At 43.4% G+C, this 20,470-nt stretch overlaps 3 protein-coding genes across 4 annotated transcripts in view; 1 reads left to right on the forward strand and 2 right to left on the reverse strand.

The window, feature by feature from the left end:
- Sec71 (ADP ribosylation factor guanine nucleotide exchange factor Sec71) overlaps window positions 1-5,774 on the reverse strand; it is a 64,071-nt gene extending 58,297 nt beyond the window's left edge. Inside the window, exons 1-2 of one of the 2 annotated variants that reach the window (XM_050175864.3) lie at window positions 5,282-5,774; window positions 2,616-2,652 (exon numbers count right to left, since the gene is read on the reverse strand). In XM_050175864.3, the coding sequence (XP_050031821.2) occupies window positions 2,616-2,652; window positions 5,282-5,405 (161 nt within the window). In that variant the 5' untranslated portion in view covers window positions 5,406-5,774. The remainder of the gene's footprint in view (window positions 1-2,615; window positions 2,653-5,281) is intronic. The other variant, XM_050175865.3, reaches the window with a different exon arrangement.
- Window positions 5,775-6,060: 286 nt separating this feature from the next.
- On the reverse strand, window positions 6,061-11,979 carry LOC126528020 (cytochrome c oxidase subunit 5B, mitochondrial-like). The gene is made up of 4 exons (XM_050175867.3): window positions 11,843-11,979; window positions 11,024-11,097; window positions 7,059-7,158; window positions 6,061-6,331 (listed from the first exon to the last, which is right to left on the reverse strand). The coding sequence occupies exons 1-4, from the start codon at window positions 11,937-11,939 to the stop codon at window positions 6,225-6,227; spliced, it is 378 nt and encodes a 125-aa protein (XP_050031824.1). The 5' UTR covers window positions 11,940-11,979; the 3' UTR covers window positions 6,061-6,224.
- Window positions 11,980-12,119: 140 nt separating this feature from the next.
- CSN5 (COP9 signalosome subunit 5) lies at window positions 12,120-19,922 on the forward strand. The gene is made up of 6 exons (XM_050175866.3): window positions 12,120-12,392; window positions 12,768-12,876; window positions 15,092-15,346; window positions 16,634-16,699; window positions 17,576-17,773; window positions 19,488-19,922. The coding sequence occupies exons 1-6, from the start codon at window positions 12,259-12,261 to the stop codon at window positions 19,734-19,736; spliced, it is 1,011 nt and encodes a 336-aa protein (XP_050031823.1). The 5' UTR covers window positions 12,120-12,258; the 3' UTR covers window positions 19,737-19,922.
- Window positions 19,923-20,470: the final 548 nt, after the last annotated feature.

Consider the following 20,470-nt stretch of genomic DNA (forward strand, 5'->3'; position numbering starts at 1 on the left):
AGGCACAGCTGAAGCTCTGAAATATTTGAAATACAATTTAAAGATATTTGCATTTACGAATAGTGGCTATTCGATTCGAAGGCTGAATCACTATTCGGTTCACTATTCGAAAGTGTTGAATACAGTGCAGTCCACTTATAACGATATCGAGAAAGACGAAAAATATGATCGTTATAACCGATGATCGCTATATCTGGACTGCAGTTATCAAAAAAAAAAAAATTTAAACGCGTTTGCGCTCTTTACCTTTGCAGCTCTGAACTCGAATTCGCTACTTGCTCTAAAGAATAGATGATGTATACAGTAGGCCGTGAAAAACAAACTTTATTTCTAGCGCCAATGACCGTGTCAAGGATTAGGCGCGCCGAAATAGTCCGAAATCTGCACTTGCTTTTGCGGAAGCTTCAGCTTCACAACCGCGGTGTGCATGGATTCCAGCTGCTGCGCGAACACTGGCGGCAATCCTTTAGCATGCATAAAATCAATTAAGGAGTCGATCGACGACAGTGCACTTTGCGTGGACATCGTGGTCGGGGTCAAGGAGCCACTGTCGATCTCGTTGTCACTGTCGCTGATGCCGTCGCCACCGTCGCACAACTTTGCGTCTGTCGAGACAGCACATCTTCGGCGATCGCCTCGTCGGTGACCTCATCGCAGAACGAGGCAGCACTGTCTGCAGTCAAAAACTCCTCCTTCGACACACCACCTGTGTCACCAGTAGGAACGAGCTCCCAGAGCTCGGTTATGTCAGCGACTTCCACCGGGTCAGTCTCAGCGGGTTGGGGATGTTCGTCCTTACGCACAAAGCCCGCCTTCTTGAAGCAATTGGTGATGAACCACTGGTAAAGCACCTCTTCAACATCGGCGTACAAAGGGTATCTAACCCCTTTTCCGCTGATCGGATGCGCTGATCGGAATGGCCGCTGATAGCTCCTGCCTTCACAATCGCGGTGCTCCCGGTTTTCAAGATGGTTGATATCGTTAACTGGACGAGCTCATACTTCTTCACGAGGGCGCTCACCTTGAAGCCGCATCGAGAGTCCTGCAAAATATCCATCTTCGTGTCAAGCGACACAGCTTTGCGCTTTGTCAGCGCCATCTTCGAACTGGGTTGAACCGTTGGTTGCACGCTGCTTCGGTGGCGTCAGCCTGCTATCGCGACAGAGACGCGGGACGGGCGCCACCGCGCCGCTTTGCTTGTCGCTTCTTTTTTTCTTTCTCTCTCTTTCGGAGCGACTGTGGCCGACGCGCATGAAGCAGCTAGCGCCATCTTGTGGCGCGCTGCGCCAACGTTGGCTGCGCCTACTCGTGCACGGGCGGGGCGAGACACGCTGCGCGGTAATGGCGGCAGATACGAACTTGCGGAGGTAAACATCGCCTCGTCTCGACATCGTTCGCTTCAGGGAACTAAGCAACGCAAACGTTACGATTATTTGGCACGGAAAACGCCGTCCAGACTGCAAAATTTTTATCGTTATATCCGATATGCGGTGAATAACCTATCGTTATAAATGGTTTTTTTCCCCATAGACCTAATGCATAAAATGACACTCTCATGTCGACCCATCGTTATAACCGATATATCGTTATATGTGGTATCGTTATAAGTGGACTGCACTGTATTCGCACACCCCTAATTGTGGATCTTCCTCTATCTCGGGTCACAACATCTTTAAGCCTCCTCAATCATGTGTTTTTAATATATATGCAGAAAACTTCAGTGATGTTGCAGAACAAAGTCAACCATCTACCCTACTGACATTATGCAAGTGTTACACAATGCATTTCTTGAATGCAATTGACCTCTCTGTGCAAGAGCCAATGGCTGTAAAAGAATTCAATCCCGTTTGGGCTTGACCGTGATCGAAAATACACCGTGCAGCAGTCATATTGGCTATGTCGGGTTGCACAGAAACAACTGAAGCTATGGAGCGCCAACTACCAAGGCAAGGTTTTACAGTCAGATAAAACACCTGAAGCAACAAAAATCATTAATCCACTAGTTTATTTTAGAGAGTTGCTACCTCTAAACACTCAAACCCATCGTCAAGGGATACAAGTGCACTCTCCGATACGGTCAAAGAGGGATGAAGTGGTATTAGTGTTTTATAAAGTTCATGAAAGCGTTTGTCTTTTCTGCTCCAAGGCCACACATGTTAAAACATGGTTTACTGTAAGAAGTTGCTCGCATTGATTAGACAATGGTTTTTCTTCAGTTTCCAATAAAAATTTATGAACAAGATGTGGGTGGCCAATACAAATGTGGCATAAAATCACTTCCATGACCCGAACACAGCTCCAAGCAAACTTTAACCATCCCAATTAAGATGCAAAACTTTCATCAATGCGCATGGTAGCTTCCAAACTGAAAGAGGTTGTAAGTGGGTTAGTGTGGATCCAAAATATGTTCATAACTCCAAAGATAACCACAATCTAAACATTTGCTCCTATGTTCAACATACCATTGCATTCAATTAGAAATCTGCTCGGCTTAGTTTCACAGGCACACTGTGCATTCAACCATGCAGGATTTAATGGAAATTTATGAAACACATTGCAAATGTAAACACGGCTTGTAAAAATACAAGTGCTGTTGTCAATGCCAGATCCCATACCTTGGTGCTTGGTTCTTGATTTCATTCTTGATCTCTTCTGCAGAAAAAAAATAAGAGTAGGTAAATTGCACTATGCCGCACATTTCAGAAAAGTGCAATGCAGGAATTCGAATAGCCTGCATTAGAAAGCAGCGCTAGTCAAGTCTAATGAATGACCCAGGTTAAGAGGAATGTTTACTTCAGGAAGCTCCCATATGAAATAGATGAAAATGGAGAAATCGCATTTCTTGGTAACCACTGCACATATTTTAATTTTAAATTTTAGTTTGTTTTTGTTGCATTTAAAAGTAAAAGTTAAAATCTGTTGACTGTAACGAGTAATACTTTTTATTTAGGCTATCAATCTTTAACAATTTTTTAATCCCAGAATTTGAAAAATAAATAAATAAATAAATAAATAAAACAAACTGAAGAGTCAAGTGAAACACTCTGTAACTTGGTACTAAGAGACAGTTACACACTTTTCAAGAATGCACGTGTTGAGACATCTGGAATTGATACGCCACTCTGAAATATATAATTCATTAGGGTATAGGACTATTGCAAAACCCTCGCGAGCATTGGAGCAATCAAGCAATTGTAGCTGTATGTCAAATTTGTCCACATGAAATGCTCTAAAAGACCAGTTTATAGAGCTGTCAAATCTGTTTTTGGTGTGGATTCACGGATACGCAAGCTTTGCGACTCAGTCTTGTCAATATTCTGAAAAATTATGAGACTCTAAATTCCTACAGCGGTTGGAATTCAGCATTCTCTCTTAAATGCAACAAATTTTATTGAAATCAGTCCAGCTGTCACCTCTGCGAAAATTTTACATATATTGGAACAGAGGTCACAGTTGGCCCCAACATAAAGTTTGCCCTTAAGTTTTCCTGTGTTTTGTGCTACACTTCCTAGGCAATACCTTAGGTTGGGTTGCAATATCACGGCAGAAAGAAATGCGCACAGTTTTTTATAACAAGAGCAATGTCATAATGTGTGGGTAACGCAACAAACTTTGCAAGTTAAAACTTCCTAATTTTTAGCAAACAAATTATGAAAGTAAGATTGCTGCAAAAACAAATTCCATGTTAAACATGGTCTTCTTGTCGTAAGTCAAGAGCCCCACATTAAACTTGAATAAGTATGTCAGAATCGCAAAGAAACTGGCTAAATGTTGCAAATGAATTAAAACTTCAATAAAGTGCTTGTCCTTTTTGGAAACATCACCACATCTTCAGTACCATTCTTTTTTTTTTTTCTTTTGCACTGTAGTAAACAGAACAGCACCACTCTCAGACTAGCACTCAGCATGTTTTTATTTATTTCTATATTCCCAAGTTTAGTCTATTAAGTTTCACAATACCAACACAAAAACTAGCCGAAGCACCACAAGGAGTAAGAAGATCCAAGCTGGTTCCTGACTAGAGGATACATTTTTCTTTTTTAACCCTGTAGGATATTTTTCTTCTCAAGATTCCGTCTTCAGTGGCTAACAAGTAGCCTCTGTAGACATATACAATTATTTTGTTATAGCGGAAGCGGTGCATGCAAACTGAAACTACCTATTATCAGCACAACGGAGTAGTATTTCTATCTTGTGGTTAATAGCAACAGCAACGTTACTTTTCCCTCTTTCTTCTTCTGTGCAGTCGACACTATGCAACACACATATCAAAGCGTATTACGCAACATACCCCACAAAGCAAGCACCCCAGATAGTGCAACCCCGCAGAAGTTCGCAATCTAGTTCGCAATGACTTGAAGTTATCTGCAATTATTATCAAACGCAACACTCGGGCAAAGGAATCGAACGTGCGCCACGCAGGCAAAGCCACCCAGCGAAGTGGAAAAGGCCGCCGCGGTTGTTTGCAGAGGGCATTTCGACCGCGCCGGCGGTCACGAGCGAATGACAGTTAGGATCAACACAGCTGCCCCGCGGCGCAAGTCTCAACTAGTTCAGAGCTTTTGATAACAACGCAGATCGCGTTCGAGCTGAAAGACGGGTACGAGCGAGGAATCGGAAACAAAACTGTCAAGGTGAAACGAACGGTCTTGCAGACCGACACGCGGAAACACCCCACGTGTACGTTTGAAAAGGCCGACCGTGAAGACGGAAAGTAACTACAATCAATGACAAGCAACTTGAGCGAGCGCGGCTATGGGGGACGGCGACGACAGTCACTTGTGGCGACAATGCGAGGACCTTGTGAGCGAAAAAAATAAACGTCAATACTAAGGCACGGCTCCAGATGGTTCCGGCGCGTCGAGCAAAAATAACGAAAACAAAAACGGGCACGGGCCCCGCTCCGGATTGCGGCGTATGTGTCGTACGAGATCGGGTTGTGCGCGTTTAATCGGGCCGCACTACGACATAGTATAACGCAAACCACGCTCAGATCGTCGCTCATCTTCGCCGGAGGCCCCCAAAATAAGGACCTCCACGCCAATGGGGCGCTCAATGAACGATAAACCCCGACGAGATCGAAACACCTGCGCTCGTTTCAAGTCCGTTTCTCCACTGGACAGACCCAAACCCACACACTGAACTGGCACACCGAGACAGTAGTACAGGCAGTGAATGTCGTCTGGGCAGAAGAGTAAACGAAGCTACGCCGAAACAGGAAAAAAAAAAAAAAAAAAGCCATGGGACTACGAAGCGGGTAAAGAAAAAAATGTACACTTACCGAGTGTAAGCTCACAGGCTTTCCTCAGTTGCGAGTGATAGGATCGCTTGATTTCCCGATCGTTTAGTATCTTCTCCAGAGCACGAGTGATGAACATTTCGCCTGTGTTCGGACCTGTGCGCATTCTCTCTTGTTACCTGATTGACATCGTTCGCACACTGACAACGGTAGAATCGCCGCGCTGCAAACGAGATTCCAAAGTTGGCCTAGCACAGACACTCGGCCAAACACCAGCCGCACGACGCCATGCTGAAACCGAAAGGTGACGTCAAAGTCAGCCGCCGACGTGCAAGTCGCCGTTTAGTACACACCATACCACGTCGTCCGTGAAAACGAGGCACGTCTGATAAATTATTTACGCTTCGACCGGAACGTTATCTTCTTGTCTGTCAACATCTCGCTGCAGCTTAAGCTGCGGTACTCGTCTTGCTTGTCTCAGCGCATAGTTGACGGCCTCTTCCGTTGCGTTGTCGTAGCGGCCGGATCCAACGGAATGTATCAATCCCGATGAAACCGCTACGCAAGTCACAGGATTGGGTGCCTAATCGCCTTGTTCCGCTAATTATGCATTTAAGCCATAGAATAAAGAAGAAATATCAGCACTTAATCACACTTGCGTCAACGCTAAGCAACACCCTGTTTACTGATGATGATAGCAAACGCAAGGAAACTTACCGTCTGCAGCGCCTATTTCGAAAACTCCGCACACCAGTTACCACATACAAAACAAAGCTTGGTTTTGTTAGCATTCACATAAAAATAGACACGGTGACAACAAATGAAAGTTCTGGCATTTTTTTTTTATTTTCGCCAAGGAGAAACAAAACAAACATTGTGCTGTATTTGCAAGCTGCGCTGCCATACTCCTATATTGCGTTGTGTTTCTGCCTTTTAAGAAAAAAAAATTGTGGTCTACACTGGACTAGGCCTGGCATAGTGCTTGCTACAATGGTTTCGCGTCCACAATTTTGAACCAGTATCCACACTCGCAACGCTTTGGGTCCCCTCGATGAAGCCACATCCAGTTGATGTGGGTCTGATCCTCTTCACCTGAAAAGACGAAATACATGGGAGGTTTGTAAGAATAATGCAGAGTAAAATTTACCTCGCAAGAACATTAGCCGGCCCAACAAATTTGTTCTTTGAAGAACAGTAGCTGCGGAGTTGATGTCCCAAATGTACACATAGGTTGAGCATTTATTAAAGTTGCCTTTAGCATGTATAAAACGTGCACCTTAAGTGAAACATTAGTAAAGAGAAAAAAAGGAAAGCATTCTGCATATTGCCAACTTTCAAATTAATAATGCCAGATTTAAGTGTATATTTGCTATAATGGACAAATAAAAGCAAAGACGAAAACTTTATACAGGGCCACATTTCATGAAGATTATATAGCAGCTATCGCTCGTGACAATGAGGATTACAACAGAAATGTGTCGATTTAAGCAAGCATTGATAAATGTCACTGTCATTCACTGGAAGGAAGGAGCTTCTAATAATGATTGTTTGGTATGGTCTACTCAAATCAGTTGCAGTCTAGCGTTTATGGGATCTCATTGTGCCCTGCTCTAATTGTGCACCGGTAACATTTACCATGAATTTAATTACATAAAACCTTTTTTTCTTTACACGTGAACAGCCTTCACATGACATTTACTTACACATTTATCATTTAACATCTACTCCAGTTCACTACACAAACTTCCCAACAACAGAACGATTACTGGTTCATCATTGAAAGATTGTCCTACAGAAGTGTTCACGAGAGAGCACTCACAAATGCAACCAATCATTCGCTTCTCTAAGTGGGATGGGATCAGGTTTGGGTTGTCCTTGGTGCCTGGGCCCCTCTTGAAGACTTTCATGTCAAATGGATCCTGCACAAAAAAGTGACAAATGCTGCTCTTCAGGTGAAGGCATGCATCTTGCATATTTCAAGCATGAAAAAGTCTCATTCTTAAAGCATGTCAAAACTAAAGTTCACGCCTGGTCCCTGCCAACATTAGATCTTTTCTCAGGTGAACCAACAAATCACTTTCCCACATGCTACGAAGCAACATTTAACTTCATCTTAGTGACTGTTCAAGAAGACTGTGGTAGCGAAAAGCAGTCTAACAATGATTCACAAGCCCTCCACAACTACATTAAATCCAAAAGTCGCTATGAGCATCAGCGAACGCAAGAAATGTATGCCAAGTACAAAATGCAAAGCTTACACAGCATCACAAAATAAAACATTTCGTATTGGTACTAGTTCTGAAAAATTCATCACTTTTTCAGGAGAGGTAAAACAGTGTTGGCATTTTTCACCAGAGCTATTGGAGTTGCTTGTTTTAGATAATGGAAGGTGACAATATGTATGTCTGCTATTGTGGAGCACAACTTACTTTAGAATTAACTTAGATCCACGTTTGTAGCTCAGACACTATTTCCTTTAGTTAACATTCTGTAGTAGTGTGACCTTCAGTGACTGGCCCTACTGTGTGTTCTACTTTATTCTTTTACATATGTCCTGTTTCTCTTTCTTTCCTCCCCTCCTTCCTATCTTCCATTTCTGTGTTTCTGTCACCTCCTGTCTGAAGAGAAGGCAGGCATTGTGCCCCTTCCGGTGGCAGTTGCAAGCCTGCTCCTTGCTTTTCCTCTCCAGTCAAATGTATATATGCTCTCAAAATAAATGATAATAATAATAATTATTATTACTATTATTATTATTTCAATGTGAATTAGGTAGCCAACAAAATATCATAAGTCGACGTTGAAATTTTGGCATTGCAGCTGGCGACCGGCCTATTCTTGAAGGCTAGCCGTGGCCATAACATTGTGTTTTATAACCTGTGTTTACCTTTGTTTATAAACCTGTGTTTACCAAAGTGGACTTGCTCAAGTACCAATACTGTCCTCAGGAACACGTATCTTTCAAATATATATAAGTATTGCATTTTTGTCAGGCTGCATAGAAGCCATTAATGTTACCAATAAAACAACATCGCTCACATAATGAACACACTTTCCCCATGCCTATGACATGCAACCACAGGGGCCAGGAATTTATTGCTAGGTTAAACATTGCTAAGAGACTTGGTTTACAGTAGGTGCACATTAATGCGGGAATGTCATGAAATTTCTCGAAATGTTTAATTTACAATGCCTTCAATCTCAAATATTACTTTTCCTCTTCGTACAAGACCCTATTTAAAGTAAACATTCGGCAGATGTCTCCCTGGCTGGGGCAACTGAATTAGAGGATGAAAACTCCAACCAGAATTCATTTTAAAAACCTGACATTTCAGAGCCCAATTGGCTTTTTCAAGGCTGAGATGGAATGAGGCGTAGCAGAGCTTATATGCGTTTTTGGTGCTTTGACAGGCGCACAGACGCTTTTCGCAGACCTTGAGCGCTGCAAGCTTTTTGATCACCGGATTAGCCCCAATGGCACGATCGTCTTGGAGAGAGAAAACAACCACTGGCAGCGGTTCCTTTTGTAATGCTGGCACATCCAGAAGACGCCGGGTAACATCAATCTTTCATCAGGGACCCTTCCCGCCATTTATGTTCAAGCTCTACAAAATGCGTTGGCACGCCTGTGAAAGCGCCAAGCACACATGTAAACACTGATATGCCTCATGCCATCTCAACTCTGAAGCAGGAGCCGGATGGGCTCCGAAACGTCGGGTTTTTAAAATAAACTTTGGTTGAAGTTTTCCCTTTAAGACCCTACTTGTGGAGGTGGCCACAATACTTGCAAAGCGCTCCAACATTCACATGGGCCTCAATGGCACTTGTCTCGCAGATTTACAGCTTTAAACCCTAACATGTTGCATGTATCAAGAACCTGAAAGGATAGTTCGGACTGCTGCGAAAAATTTACAAATGAACTTTCAAGGGTCCTGGTCAACCTATCTTTGATCAAGTGAAACTTCATTTCAGTGAAATGCACATAGTGACTATCAGCACAGGAATTTGCTTTATATGCTTTTTACCTGCAGCACCTATTTTCCCCATTTTTGAAGCCTTTATTTGTCTTGACCAAACTTGAGAAGTTTTTGACGCATTCATGTTTAGATGACGGTGAACAGCATGGACGACAAGAAATATTGAACACATGCGCTTACTACCAAAAGGTTTCATTCAAAATAGTGTAGAATATGTCAAATAGACTTATTGGGGAAGAACAAGAAAAACGCCCATGGCTTGTAAAGCTTTTTCATGGCTTAGGTGTGTTACACGTGCTTGTTAAGAGAAAGTAATGCAAGATAATCACATGGAAGGTTACTAAGAGCAAGCCCCAACTCCCACTGATCATTCACTGGCATAGACCACCTAACTATGCAGGACGTACACTAAACAAACAGCACATGTGTGAAACAGGGTTATCACAACGAAAGTGTTTACCCGCACATGTGAAGGAAATCTATTATAAAGGTTGGTACAATCACTTCCACAATCACAATCACTTTCGCTATTTTATACCAAAAACTCTTCCAATATCAGTCGTGCATTTGCATTTCTACTCTTACCAACAATTGTTATCTCATTAAGTCAGCAATCACGTGGTCTTCGTACAGTCCCATGTGATTATGTTTATTTTGCATTACTTCATGTTACAAGGCGCATGGAGGTTATCAATTGTGAAAAGGCTTTTTCTTATGTAGCGTTCCTCTCTGATAACTCAATGTTATATATTCTGCACTATTCTGAATAAAACCGCCAGCTGATAGCACAGGTGTTAACTATTTCTTGTCCTGTTGTCTGAACCACCATGAAATTCACAAACCAACTAGTTAACTTTCAAACTCTTGCATTCAAGAACTGCCTACAGGTGCAAGTGTCTCAAGAGAAGCAGTTTAGTAGTGTGGTTGGCTAGGACAGTTTGTTGCATAGTGAACGTATAGGGGGTTCCAGCAAATACGGACGCAAGCACGAGTAAAAGGAACGGACAGGACAACACTGGACTTGCAACTGTTGTATGTCCAGCATTGTCCTGTCTGTTCCATTTACTTGTGCTCGCGTCCATACTTGCTGGAACCCCTTATACATTCGTCTCAAGGGAAGCACATCTTTCATCAAGTTTCACTTGCAGCTGCAAGTTTTGTAATAAGCATCTGCTAGAGTGGAGAAAAGGGCTGGATCTACTAACACCTGTAATAGTCTTGCTCAAGGCAAACACCTCAGGCTGCACTGTGTATAGATCAATTTTTTTTTCATTCCCTTTCCTCATCAAGCCGACTGGCTGATCCCAGCAGCATCCGAGCCAATGACGAGGGAAAGAATGATCAATGAAATTAATCGTTACAAAATGCAACCTGAGCTGCTCTGCAACAGAAAGATCAGTGCTCAACATTCACGGACAATTCAACTTTCAAGCACTGGTTTAGCTGAGTGACATTTTGCTCCAGTGATCTGTCGACAACCAGTGCATTCAGCCTAACACAGCCAATGGCTGGGATAATCTAACAATTATATCCAATGCTATTCCCTCCCAAGCTACAAGGGGGATCGGCCAGCCACGAAAGGCGGATAACGAAAAAAGGAGTAGTATTTAGTGAAATGAATCCTTACATTATACCGGCCCTGAAGAACTATAGAACGGTTGGTTGGTAGTCCACGGGGATTGGATTGTAGACTACCTCCCATGCAGATCGAAATGTTGGTTTATCTTTCTAATCAATGCTCTACTGAGTGACAGACTAGTTATTGCGACAATCAGCGCATCCAGAAACACAGTGAAGCACTCGAACGCACATCATTTCCTGCTGCCATGGCTAAGAGTTCCTGCTTCTCACGTCCAGTGGCATACTCCATGTCCGTGTACAAACCTGGAAAAAAAAAAAAAAAGATAGGTCAGAGGCACGTGAAAATCGGAAGGGCTTGCAAGTACTACGTTCGTGAGGCGTTCAGAGTTTGTGGGGAAATCGTCGGCCCCGATTTTTATCTGGTACTAACTCTGTTTACGCCCATCCATACAAAACATGTGCAGCTGTCGGTAAATAATTACAATTGATGTAATCAGACCACAGTCGTTCATCTACCATAAAGAGCTACGCAGTCGTTCGAGAAGCGTGCTTACGGAATCAACTGCCACGAGTTCGGGACTCGAAATACCGAAACCGCTACGACTGAGACCCGGTCGAGAGTCGGCAGATATAAGGCATGCGCATGTGTCGGTCAATTTCAAACGTTTAGCCGACAGTGATGCACAGGCGAAAGTAACAGGCAGCGCCTGAAGACACATCGGGATTTGTCGACCAGTTTCGATATGATTCGAAAAGGCCGGCAAAGTGATTTAGCAAAGGGTTCAAAGCCGGCGTGTTTCGGTGCAACCCAAAATCCGCCCCAGCACCTAACTGACACGCGAGCTGCAAACGCGAGCTCCCAACACTTCCACATCAATTCACCGTAGAAAAATTTGATCCGCTGGTTACAGGCGCTTGATATTTTAGTTTAAACGCTGCAGTTTACGATGTGTGTGGCTAGGCTTAGTCCGTGCGTCCGCTGCACGGAGTGTGTGGGTAAGCTGGAAACGAAAGTGAACTGCGTGGGCGAAATAGTAGCAGGGCTTACGTGGCTTTTCCTCCGATTTGAACCGCACAGCATTGATGCAAACGGTCTGTCGTACAGTTCGCAGGAGTGACCTTCCTACAACCACTGCCGCTGCCATCCTTGCCTTCGTGAAGATCACCGTGTGCGATGCTTGAAGGAGAACGCAGGACCGCAGAAATTTCACAATAATAATTTATGTGTTTACCACAAAACTTGCAATAAAATATTTTTTTTATTGTTAAGTACAATAAAGTACTCTTTATAATTTTGTTTGCTAAAATTTATTATTAACCACAAAATTATACTGCGGACCTGTGGCTCTGGTAATGGCGGCCGCCTGTAGTTCTTAATTTGCGGATAGATGTTGCAGACATTCGTATAAATCGACTGAAAAAAATCGATCCTTTTCTGGTCACTTCGGACGGATAAACGCAATCATGGACAACCACATGGCACAGAAGACCTGGGAGATGAGCAACAACGTGGAGACCGTGCAGAGCGTGGACGATTTGTACAAGTACAACAAAAAACAGCAACAGGACATCCTCACAGCCAAGCCATGGGACAAAGAGTATTGAAATTTATGTCATTGCTTTGCGCTTGTTGCCGCGGGCGCATCGCAATTCACTTTCTGCGACTACGTAACATATGTCCTCCCGAATCTGTCGAAATAGTTAAGGTCGCTGTGGCACTTTCCTGAAAACTTATGTAAGCAGGTTTAGCTTGGTCCGAGCCCTTTACACCCATTGAGCCCAGACCGGTAAAAGCGACTGGCTATCGCAGCATTTCAGCCCAGGATAACGTTGCATAGGAGACGAAAATGCTTGCACATGTCAGATGTATGTCCTGTTGAATGGCTTGAAAGTCGGGTGCTATCCGCGTGCGATTTAATACGCGCGTGCTCGTACTTTTCGGCTAACTAATCGTTACCGTCCGCATCCCACAGCCCTCACTACTTCAAAGACATGAAGGTGTCCGCGCTGGCCCTGTTGAAGATGGTGATGCACGCACGTTCTGGTGGAACGCTGGAGGTCATGGGTCTCCTTCTTGGAAAAGTGAGTAGCCTTGAGAGAGCGCTCGGATAACGTAACGATTCTGCTCCAATGTCATTCCTTTTCGCCAGTGGAACAGTGTCGCAGTGCCGGCCGTACCAACGTAATCATCGGGATCAGCCGGCCGTGAAAGGTGGATGATCAAAAAAAAAGGAATGGAATCGAGCGAGATGAATTCTTGCAGTATACCGGCAAAACCTGCAGCACTTTTTTTTTTTTTTTTTTTGCTTACATGGTCTTGCGTTTTCATCTGTACAAACCCCCCACGCGCACACTCGAGACGGCACATTCGAGAAAGTCAGTTTTTGACCCGCCCTTTGTCGGCGAGAGGGCAGAAGCTCACCTGCACTGAGGAACCGCCGTCTCCGTTCTGAACGACGAGGATGGTTTCTTGGTGCAAGTTACCTCTGGCCTCTCGTTGAATGCAGATGACTAGGTCGAAGTTCGCTTTATCTAGGAAATAGGGAGTGCTGTCTACTTGCTGTCGAGTGATGACTCGGCACATTCAAACGTAATGCAAAGGTGTCCACCTAGTCAGAAAAACCATGGGGAAGCTTTTTGCCTTCCAGAAGCGCTGGGGTTTGAAGCTGATGCGAGTATTGGCTGGTTGGTGGCAGAGGTAAGAAAGAGACACTGTTAGTACAAAAATAAAAAAGCTGGGAAGAGGTGGGACCATCGCAAACATGGGTGACATTACAAAATAAAGCAGAGATAGGCAATATGCTATATTACAGTGCATATAGTAAAGCAATGGCTAGGTGTCTATTTATTGCCACCCTGATTTAAAGGGGATGACACTAGCAGTCATCGTCATTAGCAAATGTCATCAGCCATCGCCTTAAACCTGCTCGCTCTTGCATTGTGGCACGTTGCGTTTATAAGTCGCTACATTTGCCATATGTGTGTGTCATTAGCAGGCTCCATGGAAAGCTTACATAACGTAACAAATCTGAAGGCAGCATTTGCGAGAACAGTGCAAGTTATCTGGCAAGATGTTAACTGTTGTGCATGGTTTCTCAGTTGTCTGGTCACCTGTGCAGCAACAAAGAAAATTATGTTTCATTTGAGATTGCTCATGACCGGGGTAGTTGAAGAAGTATGGGAGAGGCCTTTGCCCTGCAGTGGGCATAACCAGGCTGATGATGATGATGATGATGATGATGATGATGAGATTGCTTTGCCAACTGTATTTTTTTTTTTATTGTGCAATGTAATGTATTTTTCATTATGAGTCACTGATTATTCTAGACAAGTCAGTGGCATGACAGTGTGCATGATAAGGAGGTGGTTGTGCATTCCCTGACCAGTGGCACCATTCTTTACATATGCACTGTTTTTTTTAATGTTCAGGAAATTTGTTCTGATTAATGGCCGTGCATTTGTTATCTTGTAACGTCAGCCTCTCAGTTTAACTGGACTTAACTTTTGCCTTTAGTCTCCTTCCAAACCTTTCTGGCTCAGTCGTATTGTCGAGCTGTTATGGCAACGATAAAGTAAACATAAGATAGTCAAACTTGCTGCTCGGCTAGTTGGTACGTGACCAGTTGCTCGTCTTCCTTTCGTGGTTTTAGCACATTTGTTTCACACCAGTTGTTAAACGTAAAATACAGTAACTAGATTCAGTGCAATAAGTGCTTCACTGAGGTGGCCAACCACACTGTTTTGTGTGTAAGGATTTCCTTGAGTGAGCCCTCTGGCTTTTTCTTTCTTTGTTTTCATTCTGGGCCTCCACCAGTGATGATACTGACGTCACTGATTGCCCTATCAGTCATTAGAGCCTAGGAATGGCAAGGTGATGTGCTGTAGTCAGCTTGGGATACCTAGAATCAATAACAATCGCAGTACATGCAGCTCCACGTATATATATTTGAATGCTGCTACAGATTTCGATAATGGAATTGCACTGGGATCATCTCATACCGACCATTGTCATAAGGTGTCCATTTCATGTCATATAAACCAACTTTCACTATTTCATTACTCACACAGGTAATGATTGGAACCATTTGTCCAACTTGATTATCTCTATTACAAACCTGGATTTCTTTAAAAAATGTGCGTGAAGAATATTCTGTGTTCTCATCTTTGTGTTTGTGGCATTTTTTTATTACGCTGTCTTCTGCAACACCCTGTGGGCCCTGAAGGTATTTAAATAGACACCCCTAGTTGTCTGTATTGAAGGAGTTTTGAACCACTCCTTACGGTTTGTTTCTACCAGGTGGATGCCAATACAATGATAGTGATGGACTCGTTTGCGCTGCCTGTCGAAGGAACCGAGACCAGGGTGAATGCCCAGGCTCAGGCGTACGAGTACATGGCCGATTACACAGAGAATGCCAAGACTGTTGGCCGCCTAGAGAATGTAGTGGGCTGGTACCACTCACACCCAGGTTATGGCTGCTGGCTGTCAGGCATTGACGTCAGCACACAGATGCTCAACCAGCAGTTTCAGGAGCCATTCGTTGCCATTGTGGTGAGCACGCTTACTTTTTGGATTGTTTTAATTAAAGCACATGGGTTTGTCTCTCTTTTGCCTGTTTCCATGGTCAGTGGTCGGAGCTGGATTTTCACCACTGACGAAATAGTGCGTGCCGATGCAAGCTAGTTTCAGGGTACGTTCGTCTTGGAACGCAGCAGCTTTTTGAGATGCACAGGCTTTCCACCTATACTACCGCTACAGAGGGGCTGATTAACGGCTCTGTTCTCTATGGAATTATGCAATGAACCAACAAACACTACCTAAATATCCTCACTGCAAAAAATGAACACTTTCAGGCACACCATTCCTGCGATAAAGTGACTTGCTTTATAGAAGTGTTTGGCTATTCACTTACATTCACAATCATCATTGATGGTGTCTGCACAATGTTTCTGCTTGGACTTCGCGAGCATAGTTTCGTGGTAACTGCAGTCCATGAACCCCTAGAGTCGTCTAGAATGTTCAAGGGGTTCTGTAGGGTCTATAAACACGGTACTCATAAACTTCAACCGTTCAAGGGATCAGTGAAATGTCTAACAAAGCATTTGCAGTCACTAATCTGAATATGCCTAATATCGCACAATCATGCAGACTGAGCTAATATTAATGTCAAATGGGGAACATTGATTGCGATTGAGCCTGATTGAGATTGAATTTCTCTATTGTGATTGGCTACTTTGTGTAAGTTGCAGAAGGAAGCCAATAGTGATAGAGAAACTTAGTCCTGATTGGGCTCTACCATAATTAAAAGTGCCCCCATGTGACTGAAGTATAAGAGGATGAGGATTGACACATGGCATAACTTGGCACCTTAATTAGCTTCAACAAAACCTGCTGTTGTCATCCTCATTTCTAGTGCGTAAATGTTGCTTGTATTTCGTTGATGGATGTGAGGGGTTATAATGTAATACAGTAGCTAGACATGCTTTATGTTGAGCAGTGGGGATCACTGACTGTAAAAGTGGCGGGCACATCTAGCACCCATTGATGTATATCTCGCTGTGGCATGGGTGACATTTCACATGCACGAAATGGTTCATGTGATGCGTTTTTGTGCACTTGCCAGAAATGTCTCCAATGGTCACAGTAGGGAGACCGGTGGCTACCCTCCAAACATCACTTTCAGATGTTCCTGGGATCAGATTTGCATGAACGCTTGGGCTGCATGTTTTATGACTTTAAGCTCTGAGAATTTGTTTTTGTCCTATAACGAAGTACTGCTTATTGTAGTGTGCATATGCTATATGTACTATTCCTGTCCGTGTCTCACTTATTCTGTAGATTGACCCTGTGAGGACCATCTCGGCTGGAAAAGTGAATTTGGGTGCCTTTAGGACATATCCGAAGGTATAGCATTTTGCTTCTTTTTTTTTCCTGTTGTGTTTTGCTTGGATGCTTTAGTGATGTACTTAAAGTTTAATCATGTTTCCTACTTTTTAGTTAATTTTATTCAGCTGTAACAAGACATGGTTCAGTGGGGCAGTACTTTATCAAAAACACGAGCTCTTCACAGAACAAGTGTCTGAAGTCTAATTGTTCAAAGGCAATTTAGTGTTCTGTCGCTTACCTCATTTCCTGTACTGCATTTACCTTGCCCTCATCTGTTGCACAACCCCCTTTAAACTTGCTCTGGAAAATCAGTTCCTGCCCAGACGGCTGGGTGCAGGATGCCTTGGAAATGCCCAAGGCGTGCATTATGTCTCAATTTCTACCTTTCTTTTTTTTTGGCAAAAGGAAAAGGTGGTTTAAACTTGGTGCCGCAGTTACATGTGATGTGCTTCATAATACTGCTTCGTGTCAGTGCATCCATCTAGCTTTGGAGCCTTTTCTGGCATTATGTTAGTTGAAACTATTGAAGCACAATATGTTCTAAATTATAAAGAAAGCGTTCAGCCTGATAATACAGAAAACCACCAGAAGGTGTAATGGACACGAGTGCTCTTAGTCAGTATTCCCAAATGCTGCAGCAATGCATTCAAACAGGGCTAACTGCCATCCTTATTTTCCTTTCATTTATTTATTCATTCATGTTTGACCACAATAGGGTGCTGCTAGATACAGTGTTCATATTGCACTTTATCTTTATATGCATGTCACTATAAGCAGCCCTTTTTTCTTTTGGTGAAAAGCAGGCATTACGGTTACGTAAATGCAGCACCGTTTTCTTTAGTTTCTCTGCTCGCCTTCCAGCATTTGTGGACACATCCTGCGTTCCTTCCACAGGGTTACAAGCCCCCAGATGAGGGTCCGGCAGAGTACCAGACCATCCCGCTCAACAAGATTGAAGACTTTGGGGTCCACTGCAAGCAGTACTACTCTCTTGAGGTGTCCTACTTCAAGTCTTCGCTTGACCGCCGGCTCCTGGACTCGCTTTGGAACAAGTACTGGGTCAACACACTCAGTTCGTCCAGCCTACTCACAGTAAGTTCACTGGCCTCGGTACTAGCATGTGTCTACGTGTTTTGTATTGGAGCGATAGCTCTCTTGGCTTTGGCCACAGAGTATATCATTAAGTGGGCACAATGCAGTCCACCGTTAGTGAAAGGGAACAAGCCAGTGTGCAGCTTTCACTTTGCTATTGCTCCTCTTCCAAGTGCTTGCACAGGGGCGGCACAGAAAGATGCCAGTGCCACCAAACACAAGTCATCTGCTGCAAAGTCAGGAACTTCTGTAATCACCAGAAGGCAAATTCATGTGTGTTCCACACTCAACACTCATATGTTCCCTGGGGGCGGGGGAGGGGGGGGGGGGCTTGAGTTCTTGGAAAAACATTTTTTGTTATTAACCCTAGACACATCAAATTTTCAGCAAATATTTAATCTTGTGTTCTGATTGCAAATGTGCAGTTAGCTTTTTTCTAAGTCATCCCCAAAAGAAAGTTACGTTTCTTGTGTTATAAATTTGGGAGGCGAGTTGCGAGAAATGTACCACAGCAAGAAAGCTAAAATTAAGCAGGTATGTTTCTGAATGTACAAAAAGTGCAACTTGGCATTTTAATGTTTGTGACTATATTTTAGATCAAGTTATGAAATGGTAGAGTTGCACAATTGCAAGTGGTGAATTGTTGTTGGTGAATTCCACAAGATTTCAAAATGTTGCCATGTCCTAAAACACTATACATAGTGGTCTCTCTGGCATTCAGTCAAAAAAAGATTAAAAAGAGAATTGAATGAGTAGCAGAGAGACAGTGCCTCCCAAAATTTCTGACTTGCAAAGATTATTATTTGAGAAGAACGGCAAGAAAAACTAAACTAAAAAGAGTGCGGAAATATACATTTCACACCACAAAACGAGGTAGCCTTTTTCTGAGGCAACATTGAAGGCTAATTTTTGGTATGAAAGTGAGGCAGAAAGATACTCTTTCAAATGAGATCACTCGCTCTTTCATTGAGCGCACACTGTTGCCTGTAGGTGGTGATGCGTCTGGCGCTGAGCGAGAAAGTGATTGTATTGTATCCCTGAAAGCGATCGACCGAGAATACAGCCCCTTCACACAAATCTTTGTCAATAGAGACATGTGGCCGGGCCACTTGAAGTGGGTGGTCAAAAAATGAGACGGTGGCTATGATGCATTTGCAGCGTACGCTGTACTGCTTCCGGAGCTAGGTTGTTCTTGTAAACAAAAACGGCAGTGCCCATGCAAGCGTAATGCAGTGGTATATTATGCAATTTAAGTGTGAAGCAAAGGCATTGGCGCACATTTCGGAGTCTGCTAGCCTTGCACAAGTAGGTAGTCTGCAGAGTAATGTTCTGTCAAATTTTGTTAATGCAGCATTGCAGTCCAGCACAGTATGTATTTCGTTGTCAAGTAATACGAAATGCATTGAATCCTATGCACGTTCGCCGAGAATGTGAGAATGTGTTGTTGTCACGCGAATTTCGTTGTTGCGGAATTTCATTATCGCGGTTTCTGTCTGTATTCTGCGTGAAGTCAACTAAAATGCGAGTTTGCTGTTGGGCTAGTTGATACACAATGCTAAGATCAACAACACTGCAAGAAATGGGACAAAAAAGAGAGACAAACACAACATTGGCTGAGTTTACCTCTCTTTCCTGTCCCGTTTCTTGCACTGTCTTTGTTACTAAAATGTGGTTCTACTCCCGACGCCTAATTTCTGTACGTTCCACCACACAGAATGCTGACTACACGACAGGCCAAGTGTTTGACCTGTCGGACAAGCTGGAGCAGTCCGAGTCGCAGCTCGGTCGAGGTGGCTTTGTCCTAGGCCTGGACCCGCACGAGAAACGAACTGAGGACAAGCTGGCAAAGGCGACGCGAGACAGCTGCAAGACGACCATCGAGGTCATCCACGGCCTCATGTCCCAAGTGATCAAGGACAGGCTCTTCAACCAAGTGAACTGCATCACTCCAGAGCAACAATGAAACTTAGCCTGTGAGCTCCGTGAGAAAGCTGTGCTGACGTTTTCTTGGCGGCTTGAGCATTTGATTTGCTCTGACTGCCTCAGCTCTGTGCAGTGGTGCATCAGAAAATCAATGCAGTGAGTGCACTCGTACAGTGACTGTTCTGTCGCCTTGACATTGCCTCAATAAATTGCTTCTGTCTGCAAACATCTGTTGTGGGTGATTTCGTGCTTACAAGAGTCGAAGCATTGTCTTCAAAAGGCAGTAAATGGTCGCATGAGATCGGCAAGAAGCAGACTTCGTATTATGAGGAAAAAGATTTATGCTGTCAAATATAAGCAGGCGCAATGTAATCAGCAACTTTGATGATGTGTTAAAAGCACAGGAATTCCATACTGAACTGTAAAGTACCCATAACAGTGATGTAGCCACTGTTATACATAATTGCAGAAAAGAAATGAAAGACCTGCGTGTAGCTGCGGTTAAAGGTAGACGAGCCCCGCTGGATATTTTAAAAAAACTGCTCAAGGAGAATATGAAATAACAGTTCATCTTGTGAAGGATAGAGGGGAGGCTGTACTCAAACAGTTTGTGACTCTATATGCAATGCCTCATGACTTCAAATACAATAAAATTGGAAGAATGCCAATATAATGCTAGTACATAAAGAAAGAGACAGTAATGAACACAATTATGGGCCCATTAGGTTTGGTTTTGGTAACAATGGTACAAAATATTCACTAGTTCATTTTGAT

The sequence above is a fragment of the Dermacentor andersoni genome, chromosome 9 (assembly GCF_023375885.2).
Source record: "Dermacentor andersoni chromosome 9, qqDerAnde1_hic_scaffold, whole genome shotgun sequence".
NCBI lineage: Eukaryota > Metazoa > Arthropoda > Arachnida > Ixodida > Ixodidae > Dermacentor > Dermacentor andersoni.